This window comes from Cenococcum geophilum (assembly GCF_001692895.1).
Source record: "Cenococcum geophilum 1.58 unplaced genomic scaffold K441scaffold_43, whole genome shotgun sequence".
NCBI classification, from domain to species: Eukaryota; Fungi; Ascomycota; class Dothideomycetes; order Gloniales; family Gloniaceae; genus Cenococcum; species Cenococcum geophilum.
In genome coordinates this window covers 1,491,613-1,504,523 of record NW_027137601.1, presented here as the reverse complement: position 1 = coordinate 1,504,523, position 12,911 = coordinate 1,491,613, and the positions used below count along the sequence as shown (strand labels likewise).

At 33.2% G+C, this 12,911-nt stretch overlaps 2 protein-coding genes across 2 annotated transcripts; both read right to left on the bottom strand.

The window, feature by feature from the left end:
• Positions 1 to 2,771: 2,771 nt before the first annotated feature.
• K441DRAFT_577279 (uncharacterized protein) lies at positions 2,772 to 2,954 on the bottom strand (the record flags this gene model as incomplete). Its single annotated transcript, XM_067644233.1, has 1 exon — positions 2,772 to 2,954. A coding segment is annotated over one exon (183 nt), but the record flags the coding sequence as incomplete, so codon positions are not given.
• Positions 2,955 to 3,698: 744 nt separating this feature from the next.
• On the bottom strand, positions 3,699 to 3,899 carry K441DRAFT_576979 (uncharacterized protein; the record flags this gene model as incomplete). The annotated part of the gene is made up of 1 exon (XM_067644219.1): positions 3,699 to 3,899. A coding segment is annotated over one exon (201 nt), but the record flags the coding sequence as incomplete, so codon positions are not given.
• Between the last annotated feature and the right edge of the window lie 9,012 nt (positions 3,900 to 12,911).

Genomic DNA, 12,911 nt, shown 5'->3' with positions numbered 1-12,911 from the left:
GGTTCGCTACATAATATAAATCATACCCCTCTTTTCAATATAGCAAGATCTAGAGATATGTCTAATTCTCACTAAGAGATAATATTACAAATAGGTTAATAGTGTAAGCAATAACGTTAGGCGTATAAAAGAAGATTGCTTTAGGTAGTAATGTATAATATTAACTAATTAATTAGACGGATATTATACCTCTAGTAAAATTAACTAGAGGATATTAGGAATCTTTAGGACGAAGATAAGAGGAGGAGGATAGTGTTTACGGAGCTTTAGTATAATATTAACTACTTGGGAAAAAGAGTTAAAGAAGCTATTTAGTTATTTAGGTTACGGTCCTAGGATGGAATCGTAGAACTATGTTGATAAGGAATAGTACCGAGGTTATAATATGCTAGTATTAAACAAAGGAATAAGAGGACTGTACGTACTTATGATATAAGAGTAGGTATTAATATATAAGAAGGATTTTATAGGAGTACGGTTGGTGGTATTTAAGGACCCTTAATCCCGTACATAGATAGTTCCTTCCTTTATAGTGATTCTAGATATAATTGAGTTGAATCTGTTAGGCCAACCACTCCACTATTGTTATTACTTGTCGACTATTGTTTTTGCATTTCCTATACACCTAGCCAATAACAGGACCTACCGTAGTTCTTGCTATAAGGTTCCGTTACAATACGGGCTTAGTCCTCTTCTTATTTAATTAGGCCTATAAACTCTAATTAGTTTCTTAAGGGTTATTAGTCTTAGGTTTTATATATTTAGGTACTATATCTTCCCTTAACCCGTTATAGTCATTATATCGGCCCTGTGTTACCTTTTATCTATATTTATATATATATATTTTTATAATCCTATGCGTATAGTTAGCGTACGCTAATTTTTACTTTCTACAAATTGAGGCTATTTAATTGCCATTAACTATACTTATACTCCTGTTATACTCTATAATATTTAGCGATGTATATATATCTGCTGCTCTCCTTACTGTTCTATAACCCTTATTATCCCTATAAAGTTCTAAGTATTATCGCGTGGTCCTATTGTTTCTTGCCCATTAAGTGCTTAGTTTTCTCAGGTTAGTCCATAGTTTTATAGGTAGTATTATGTCTTAGATAGGTACCTATGGCGTCGCTCTAGCTTTATCGGCTGCTGCTTATTTCTATTTTATATTCGGTAGCGTAGCCTGTATAGTTCGTTTTCGCGTAGGTATTAAGGCCTCTTATCCTTCTCGTCTCCCCCTATATTTTAATATTGTGCTTCTTCTTTCTCTAGCGCCTATATGTGGGCTTCAGTGGTAGTTTCCATTTTTTTTAGTGTATATTAAGCAATATCTTATATTTTATGAGTCCTGCTACTATTAGTGGCCGTAGCACCCCTATACTGCGCATTTAGATTAGGTATGTTCACATTATACGTCAGCAATAGTTATTATTCTAAGTAGAGTCTTATAGTTATATTTTAGAGCCTTATATCGTATATAAGGCCATTTATAATAATACCTTTTTAGATAAGGAGTTTTTATATTCCTAGTATATATATACTGACAATAAGGGAGCTATGCGTTTAACTAGCGCCTCCCTAGCAAATCTCTGGCGACCCTTATATTCTTTTATTATTCTCGTTATATACTTAGTTTATATTTTCCTATTATAGCTATTAGATTTAGGTAATCTTAAGTCCTAGTATAAGGCGTTCCGTTTATTTTACTATCTTATATATAGTTACTATATTATCCGCCTAGCGTCCCTTTTCTACCCTAAGGCTTAAGGGAACCGCTAAGACTTTAACTGGATAATCTTTATAGAGCACTTTTATGCCAATACATTCTCCTAGCCTGTCCCCTACCCTTACGGCTTATTCCTTTACCTATTAGTCCCTTAGGGTAACTCTAATATTTCCGCTCCTAAGGTATTAGACTATAATAGCGTTATAAACCTCTTTATAAATCTCTATAAGGACTTCTATTTCTAATTATCCCCTAAGCCCCTCTACTTTTTCTATATTTAGTTATATTATAATTATATACCCAGATATTATCTTTAGGGGGGTAGGTTCCCTATATTATAGAAGCGCAGCTACGGCGGCCTAGGTATAGTTCACCGGTAAAAAAGGGTTTTATTTATTTTTAATTTTGTTTAGCCATTAGAGGATTTAATTAAGGGTTTACTAGAGGGGCGCCTAAGGTTTACTAAACTAGCGGAGCCATTCTACTAGCTATATTAGTTCGTTATAGCTAACGGTTGCTTCTCCGTAACTATAGATACTAAACGCGTCTAATAGGCTTTATATTTTGTTAGATGCCTTCTTAATAGAGGTCTTTCCGCTTTATAGTATGGTATTCGCCCGTTTTTTTTTATAGAGGGCTATTACTAGGCATAGTTCTGGTAGACGCGCGCGAGTATAAACCACCGTTATTTAATGTATGCCTCCCCTACAATGCATGCATCTTAGGGGGATTCTCTAGGTATTTTTTTAGGGTTCTTTTAGTTGGTTTTAGTCTTTTTTAGGCCGGGTGCAGTAAGAGCTCCAGCTATTATATTTATATAAGGGTTAGATAAAAGCTCTCTTTTCTATATAATTAGTTTAAGTAATAGTTATTAACTAATACTATTAGTTTAAATAGGAGTATTAAAAGTTAATTATTTAATAGTATAAGAAGGCTAGTAATTAGGTAGTAAGTCTATTTAGGAAAATAATAAGGCCTTATTATAATAAATATTATAACTATTATAACCCTACTACTTACGCTAAATATATAGCTATATCTATTATGCACAGTTATAAGATCTTCCACAATAAGGATATAAGGTACCTTTTTGAGCCCTAGGATTCATATAATCCTCGCGAGATTTAATTAAATCATCGTTTCTACTAAGAAGATACCGCACAATTGTTAAAGAATTAAACTCTAAGCTCCAGCCTCCCCAACTATATAATTTCCGAATTCCCCAGCGTTTTTTACTAGAAAAATACTAAACGCCACCCCTTTAAAAGGAGTGGCCCCCATAAATAAGCGGATCTTCCCCAATATTAATAAGATTTTATCAAAAATTCTAAAAAAAAACACTAGAGGCCTAGATAAAATATTAAAATAATAAACTCTCTATAAAATAATAAAAAACCTACTAATTTAACATTTTTACTAACCATTGGCTGGTTAAATGCATTAAATAGTCTAAATAAGTAACCTAACGTAACTTTTAAGATATCTAGCTATTTAAGTAGGAAAGTCGGTACATTAAGCTAGGGTTCTTCTTGGTTAAAGTAGAGAAAAAAGGGTTGGATTTCTATAAAGCCGTTAAGATTAAGTAGTTATATTTTAAAAATTTAAGATCTTACCTCCTATTTAATGTGTTTTCCGAAAATCAAGTATAAGTTTAACCTTTCCAGTAGTAAGGTCGTGGATTTAAATATGCCGAACTTTAATACGCAGAACCTTATTAAATCTAAGAAAATAGGCAAAAGCTATCGCATACATAAGGCTTATTATAATTCGCTGATAAACACCTCCCCAAATCCGTCCTCCTTGGCCTGTAGGAAGACGGGATAACTAAGATATATATTTAAGATTTGCGTTATATTCATAAAGCTCTTAAAGCTTTAACGTAGTAATTACTCTTATACTTTCTTGTGCTTCTCCTGCGCAAGTCTATAAAATAGCGTTAGTTATAGCAAATAGTAAAAAAATAATGGTATTACCGAGAAAGAAAATATACCTTTTGTCTATGTAGACTTCTTATATATCTTGCCACAATATCTAAAAGTGTTAGGTTTCCTATCCATTCTCCATTGCTTTTTTTAGAAAATCTATTACTTCCAAGATGAACCTCATGAGCATAGAAATAGGAGACTGCTGCACGCATTTTTTGCGCATATAACCAGGTTCTATTCTCACTTTCTTATAGTAACTAAGAAGATGAGCTAGGTTTGGCCTTTTTATAGACAGACTAAATCCATAGGCATATTAATGGTGGAACGTCTTTATTTGGCTTTTTAATGAACTTTTCGAGCTCTAGGGCTTCCTTTTTCACAAATCCAATATAATTTTTAATTTGCCTAGAATTACCTTATTAGATATAAGTGTTTTTAACTAAATTCTTAAAATATATAGGAAATATACCCTGTATAACCTGATAAAGTTATAGGTGCTAATGCACCCTCTGTAGCCTTATATACGGTTTTAAATAACTTATTAATTCTAACAGAATTATTAGTTTCTGCTACTAAAATCTCTTGTTGCTTATTAAGTTCCTTATTAATTTCGGCATCTTCTATAGCTTTCTATATAGGATTTAAGGGAGTTTTAGTATCTAATAATAAAAGAAAAGAGTTAATTTAAGAGATATAAGATATTTTCTAAAAAGAACAGAAGTAATTCTTAAATTTTCTAAGGCTGGTAGTGTGTAAAAAACAATTAGAAGGTTTTTAGTAAAAATAAGGTGCGGGGTAAGTCCTTTATTAAAGAAATCTAAAAAATAATTAGTGTTTATAGAAAAAACCGCTAATACAGCTATTTTCGCTATACAAATCTAAAATTAAATATTTAAAATTTTGAGATATTTTAATAAAATCTTAAAAAGCTCTATTATAATAATTGTTTTTATAGTATAGCTTTATTAAAAAGAAAAAAGTAGTAGCTTAATTGGGGTATAGGAGGGACCTTAGGTTTAATGAGAAATAAAGCTTAAGATGCTATAGTTGCCATTTAAAATAAACGGCTTCTTGGGTTTGCTAAGGAATTTATTTAATTAGGAAGAAGAATATATAAAGAGATCGCAATTTATAAGGAAATGTTAGTATAACTATAAAGAGAGTATATCCTTAATAGAAAAATATAATTAATTTATTTAGGTAAGATAAAGGAGAAACAGTATAGTTTTTTAAAGAATCTAATATAAAGGATGTTAATCCTCTAAGAATTCACCTATACCGTGTAAATAATCTTTAAAAATACTAAAAGATGCCTTTACTTTTTAGTTCCTCCAAGGCCCACTTTTATACTCTTTTAGTCTCCGAGAATTCCTCTAATATATCTTAGCTGCATTAAAAAAGAGACCGCGCTTTACCTCTCTAAGCAGAGGTTACTATTTAAAGGTAGAATTCATTTAATTTTAACTTAAATATTAAGACTGCTAGAGATTTTACTTTAGTACAGTAAGGTCTTTAGGAGACTTTCTTGGAACTTATATAAAATCTATCTTAGTTTAATTAGCACCTTAACCAACCTTAAGTATCAACCTCAATTTTCTAGTTAAATACCCTCAAATCTTCTCTGCCACTTTAAGAAAACTATCGCCTATTTAGGGAAATTACTATAAACGGAAAACTACTAAAGTTCTTAAATAAGGATATTATATAGCCGCACGGAATTATTAGTTATACTGATAATATTTCTTAATTATTTTATAATTAGCACTACTCTTTACTTATAAAAGTAAAAGGTGTTCCAATTCTATTAAAATATTGGGCTTAATTATACCGTGGCGTAGTAAAAGAGTCTTAGGAAACCTTAAAAAAGGGCTATTTAGAGTAAAAGGTATTAATATATCTAATTTATATTAAAAGCCCTACCTATATTTACTAATTATACTTTATTTTATAGACTATTATATCAATATATAGCATGTATTTTAGTAAAACTGCTTTTTAGGAGGACTTTTCTACGGTTAATAAGAGCTCTAAGTAGAGTAGGCGTATAAAATAGATAGAAATAGTATTAAAAGCTTAGTTAAAACGTTAAACAATTAATACCGAGGATATTATAAGGGCAAGAGCTAAATATTAAGGAAAATCGCCGGGTTTTAACGAAGTTTTTATATATTAAAAAGGTTCAAAGGTGGAGGTATATAAGAGTAATTACTAAATTACTTAGAAATACTAAGAACTTAAAGGGGAATCTTAGCCTTAGAATAATAATGATCTTAATTAGCGCAATAAAACGATAAAACATCTTTACGGTTTTTCCTCTTGTTTTTTCCGATAAATTATAAGTGCGCATTTAGAATTTATGATAAGATTTAGTATCTGCTATGTTAAAAAATTCGTGCTTACGGCGCATGCCCGCTTTTAAGATTTTCTTAGAAAATTTAGTAGATAAGGCCAAATTCCTGGTACTACCCCTTAAGAATAGTTACCTTTACTATATTTAGACCTCTACTGGACTATTACCAGACGGTTACTAAACGGTTACTTTTTGGTCTTAAAGAAGCTTTAAGCCAATTTTACTAGTAATTACGTGCCTTTGGAAACCTGGCGCTAGGTTCTATTATAACAGTCCGTTAAGTACTAGAAAAAGGACCAAATGTATATTTTTTTCTTAGAAAATATATAAAATGCGATATATTATCTTATACTTTTAGAGTAAGCCTAACTCCAACCCTATCTTATATTAAGGCGTACTAGGTATTTCTAGGCATTAACTAAGCCGTATATAGAATCTTGCTAACTTTTCCGAGAATGGGGCTTATCTTTAGTGGCAACGTTGAGATTTGGCCTAAGCGCGCGTGGCCCAGGCGGTCTAAGCCCGCTTGGACGTCGGACTGTTACTTTTCCGGTTTAAAGGTTCACTTCTACGCGGCATTACTTCTATTAACTAACTATATTAGTTTACTCTTCTTTCTCTTCCTATAGATATGTTTTACTTTAGTTCCTTTTCTATACCTACTTAATATTCTCTACCATTTTGCTAATTATATTAATAATTTTATACTATTACCCGACTTACTCTATTACTTTACCTCACCTTAATTTAATATGCGGATCGTTAGTACCCCCTAATAAAAATTTTAACCCAACTTTATAATTAATAAGCCGATTAATTAATATAAAGCTTTAATTTAGAGCTTTATTGTATAGAGCTTAATTAATATATACTAGTAGGTATGGATTTATTTCGTAAATCTTATACCTCTGTTATGCTTCGTAGTAGGGGGTAAGCTTTAGGTAGAGCCTTATATAGAGCTTTAATAGAGCCTTATATAGAGCTTTGGTAGAGCCTTATATAGAGCTTTATATAGAGACTTGCGTAGAGCCACCTATAGATGTGCAGCCGTTTGTTCTGGCGATTAATTGCGGAGATATTTATAGAGATGATTGTATAAGCAATTGTATAGGCGTTTGATTAATTATTTGTATGGGCGTTTGTGTAGGCAATTAATTGATTAATTAATTGTATAGACGTTTATAGAGCCGTGCGTAAAGCCGTGTATAGAGCTATTTATAGAGCTGTTTGTAGAGACGTTTATACGGGCGTTTAGTTAATTGATTGATTAATTGTATAGGCGTTTATATAGGCAATTAATTGATTAATCGACTAATTATATGGGCGTTCGTACGGGCGATTGTGTAGATATTTGTAGAGCCGTTTATAGAGCCGTTTATGTAGAGCCTTCCTAGTATATTAGCGCCGTATGTTAGTAGAGCTTTAGAGCTCCGTATTAAGCTTTAAGTAGAGCTTTAAGTAGAGCTTTAAGCTTAAGGGGGAGACCCCCTTGGACCCCCCTGCGCACTACGTAATCTATTTACTGCGTAGGCAGAGCTCTTGCAGAGGCTTTAGTAGAGCGTTTAGTAGAGCTTTTGTAAAGCTTTATATAGAGCTTTGTGTAAAGCTTTATATAGATCTTCTATAGGGCTATATATAGGCGTGCAGATGTTTATACGGGCGATTAATTATAAAGACGTTTATAGAGACAATCGTATAGGCAATTGTATAGATATTTAATCGATTGATCATATAGACGTTTAATTAATTGTTTATATGGGCGTTTGTACGGGCGTTTGTACGGGCGATCGTGTAGACGTTTATAGAGCCGTTCGTAGAACCGTTTATAGAGACTATTATACGGCGATTAATTGTATGGGTGGCTATACGGCCAATTGCAGAACCTGCCTAGTATATTAGTGCTGTGAGTTAGTAGAGCTTTAGAGCTCTGTATAGGGCTTTAAGTAAAGCTTCGAGTAGAGCTTTGAGCAGAGCTTCGAGTAGAGCTTTAAGGGGGAGACCCCTTGGACCCCCCTGCGCACTGCGTGCTCCATTTACTGTGTGGGCAGAGCTCTTACAGAGGCTTTAGTAGACTTTAGTAGAGCTTTTAGTAGAGCTTTTGCAGAGCTTTGTGTAGAGCTTTATGTAGAGCTTTGTGTAGAGCTTTGTGTAGAGCTTTGTGTAGAGCTTCTATAGAGCCACGTATAGACGTGTAGGATGCAAACGCTCGTACGGGTGATTAATTGTAGAGACGTTTGTAGAGACGATCGCATGAGCAGTTGTATGGACGTTTATACGGGCGATCGTGCAGACGTTTATAGAGCCATTCGTAAAGCCGTTTGTGGAGTTGTTTATGGAGCCATTTATGGAGCCGTTCGTAGAGCCGTTTGTAGAGACGATTGTACGGCAATTAACTGTATAGGCGGCGGTTATATAACCGATTGCGGAACCTTCCTAGTATATTAGTGCTGCGTATTAGTAGCTTTGGAGCTCCGTATAGGGCTTTAAGTAAAGCTTTAAGCAGAGCTTTAAGGAGGAGACCCTCTTGGACCCTACTGCGCATAGTGCTCTATTTACTGAGTGGCTAGTATACTGGGTGGGCAGAGGTGCTGCAAAGTCTTTAGTAAAGCTTTTAGTAGAGCTTTATAGAGCTTTGTACGGAGCTTTATGCAGGGCTTTTGTAGGGCTTTAGTAGAGCTTAGTACAGAGCTTTTCTAGAGCTTTGGGTTTTGAAGTTCGTTACGTAGATTCTGCCATTACTTACCGCGCGCAAGTTTTTTTCTAACCAATTAGAAGCGGGAGTTCCAACCAATTAGAAGTTGGCTTAGCAGAAGTTTGAAATCTAGGACCCTAACCCGAATATATAGACCACTCGTACCTCAGGTCAATAAGTTAGACTCCGCGCCCGCCCTATTACTATAGCAATACCCTCTTTTTTAGGAACTAAATTAATATATATCCTTCCTATGTAATAAGCTAAAGAAAAGCCTAAGGTATAAACCTAGGCGTAAGCATAGGCATAAACTTAGGTAGAAACCTAGATAGATACTTAAATATCCGCCTATCTAATAACGTAAGCCACTAGCGCAGCTAAAATATTCGGCTAAGCATTATAAAAAACTCCGCGAAGAATTTAAGAAGATAGGTCTAGTAAAGAAAAATTATTTACTAGTAATAAAGAATAATACAAACAAAATTCTAACATAATGGTTAAGGTAAGAGTGCTTTTATTTAAAATGCAATTTTATAGCTTATTATTTAGGTTTTATAAAAATATAAAAAAAAACCCTACTTAACTTTTTAAGAATGCCTTAAACCATAACGTTAAAATTTTTCTTTAGTAGATTGTAGATAATTATCTATTACGGAAAAGGACTAGTATTTATTAGAAATATAAACACTAGTAATAGCTCTATTAAAAATATACTAAAAAGGATTGGCCTAAAGACATTAATAAAGAAATTAATAATATATAGAAATTACTTTAAATATTTATAAAATCCCGCTAACCATTATAGTATATTAATGGACTATTAACTAAGAATAATAGGCTTAATATATTTACTAAGGAGAAGCCAGTAATAAATGTTAATAATATTTTTTGGGTTTTATATTATTACTAGGCTTACAATACCTCTATATTTCTAAATAGGTGATATAGTCTATAACTTATATTTTTAATACTTATCTATATATATATAGCATCTCAGCTAGGCGTATTAGTTTATATAAAGAGAAATGCGAAAGCGGTAACCTAATGCGCTTTTAAGACCTATAATAAGAATAGGGGAGTAGGAGATAGCATAAGTAATAATAAAATTGACGATAGAGATAGGGATGACGATAGTAAAGACGAAGATAATAGTGAAATAGATAACCAATATAACGGAATTAGCGAAGGATCTAAGGAAAAGGACAAACCTATTAATACTTTATATTATAAATATGTTATACTTATCCTTATTTAAGAGCCGGGGGCTAAATAGGACCTTATTACTATGGAGATTAATTTATAATTTACTAAAGGGTATAGACGGAATTCTAAATAGTAAGGTATATATAATAAGTTTCTCTTTAATAAATGCTAAATTGGATATAGTAAGATATTTTATCTTTATAAGGTTAATAACCTAATCTTTAATATAATAATTTGTATAATTATCCTAGGAATTCTTAATGTCGGTATAACTCTCTTTATCAACGTGCACGAATATCACTTATAGTGGTACGTATGCGGTGTTAAAGTTAGTAGTTAATTGTTGTCTAGAAGAAAGGGGTTGCTCCAAGGTTAGACAGTTAGTCTCGCTTTATAGTCCCATAACTACATCACGTGATTAATATTCCAACACTGGAGCAACTCTAAAAAGAAGGCTAATCTACACTCCAAAGTTAAGTCTTCTAGACTACTCGTAACGTATACGCAATAGCGACTTTCTACCAAATTCTGCCATATTACCAAATTCTGCCAAATTCTGCCATGTTACCGAATTCTGCCAAATTCTGCTATAATACTGAATTCTGCCAAATTCTGCCAAACCTAACTTCTGCTAACTAATTAGGATTTTCCATCCCCGGGATAGAAAATCGCTATTAGCTTACTTAGTACTAGCGCTAACGCTAAACCAAAGTCAAATCCGTTCGCTTAACCTACCCTACGGCCTATAATTTGACTCGATTTATATTAATAAGCTATAATAGTGCTATATAGGGCTTACCCTTTATTATAGCGTCCGTAGGGTTAGTATCTCCATTAATCCACTTAACTTTAGTAATCTATCTTTATTTATAAGCTTAGTAAAGGCATATTATATTAATTATTAAGCGTTTCTTTTACGTAGTTCCTAGTTGGATAAGATAGTTATATAAAGACTTTAAATTAGTACAGAGAATAAGTAGTAAGTTAACCTGTAAGACCTTATCTAGCGTGGATTTAATTATAGCGCCTATGTTAAAACCATGCGCTATACCGTATAACTTTAAGGCTAATACACTCCTAGTAACTCTTTTGCACTTAATTAAGGACTAGTAAACAATATTTGCCTTATTTAAGGCGTCTGCTAGTATAAGTACGTAGCTAATTTGCGAAGATAAGTCCTTATTATTGGTGAAGGAAGCGTCCGTAAATACTAGGAGTTATAAGGTATTAATATCTAACTTAACGAACTTTAGGCCTCTATTTGCGTTCTTAATTTGCTAGCTTAATTACTTATTAAGACTCTTTATATTATCTTTAACTAGGTTAATTACCTAGGTAGTAAAGAATAGGTTAAATAAGGCTTCTAGCTAACAGACTGAGGCGATATAGGCTCCTCTAGCGCGTTAAGCGATATATTAGTCCTTTAGTATAAGCAGGCTACGCGTAACTCCTCTAGAGCTAGTGCTGTCTACTAGCGTAGTATTAACCACACTAAGGTTCTTACACTGGCGCCTTTGCGTTAGCGTAATACTCCTATCTTATGTTAATTGAATAAATCCTCTGTTAAACTTAATTGGTATATTAACGGTTAATTACTCTCGCTCCTTAGCTATAAATTTAGCCTTATGTAGTTTGCTTTATTTAGCTTCTATAAAGGTATTATCTATAAGGAATAGTGTGTTGTTAGTCTATAGGCTAACAATTCTAAAAGGCTTATCGCTGTAGAGCAAGTAAGGGTCGTACGTGGACTAGTTTATTCGCAGCTAATTAACGTGGTGTAAATAGTAGGTCTTAAACCAGTGGTTTTTAGCTTTAGGTACTTTATAAAGTGGCTTTATAACCTTTAAAATGGAGTCCGTATTAATTCCTAATTGTTTATTTAGCTTATATAGTGGTTATATATAAAACTCGCGGTTTAGGTTTATAGTAGACTGGACGTAGGCTTATAAGATGTCTTAGAGGTAGAGTTATATCTATAGTAGTATAGCAGCGATATAGAGAATCAGCCGCTGGCTAACCCGTTAAATTATTAGTAACTAAGTAAGGACTAGCTCTTTCTCTAAATTATTATAGGCCTATATAATAAGTTATAATTTCTTAAAGGCTCTATTAGTTTCCTTATTCTTAATCTTATTAATAAACCGTAAGTTAAAGAGTCTAACCCCCTTTGGTATATTATGTAGCTTAATAATCTTAAAGACGCCTTTCTTAAGTAGGCCTATAACCTCCTTTTATTATAAAGCGCTAAATTAGGTGTTATCATTGTTCTGTAAATAGATAGTGATATTAGCAATATCTGCAATATCACCCGTAAAAGCACCTATATCTATTATAGCGTCTATAGTAGCCGTGTCTGTAATAGCCGTAAGTAATAGGTATTTATAGGGGTAACCTCTGCCTTGCTTTAGCGGTAGCTATAATTCGGCTTTAGGTAATAATTAAGGTTTAGCTGGTAAAGGTACTAGTTTAGCTAATTTAATAGGCTCTTGTGGTTTAACTAGGTCTTATAGGTCTAGTAGGTAAGGTTTTATAACCATAGAGCGGAAGGTTATAGGCCTATTTAGTAGCTTTACAGTATAAGTCTTACTATTAACGGTAAGTAGCGTATATGGCCTATCCTAATAACTACTCTGGCTAGTATTGCCTTCTCTCTAGACTAAGATAGGCGAACTAGGTGGGAGGCCGTAAATAGCGTCAGTTTATGGTCCGTTTCGTATATTAAGAGCGTTAGCGATCTATTGTTTAGCTTATAGCTTCTGGATTTCCACTATTGCTTTCTTAATGGCCGCAGCTCGCTGTGTAACTAAAGGTAATAGCGCGTCCAATTTAACTATTTAGGGGTAAGCTCTAAAGACTAGGAGTGTAGGAACTAGGCCTTCTGGGCCAGCCATATTATTAATAGCTTTAAAGGCTATTTGTAAGGCCATCTCCTTGCTAATTTTAGGGATTTTAGTCGTAATAATTTGGTAGGCTCGTCGTAGCGGACCGTAGTAGCGCTCTACCATTCCAATG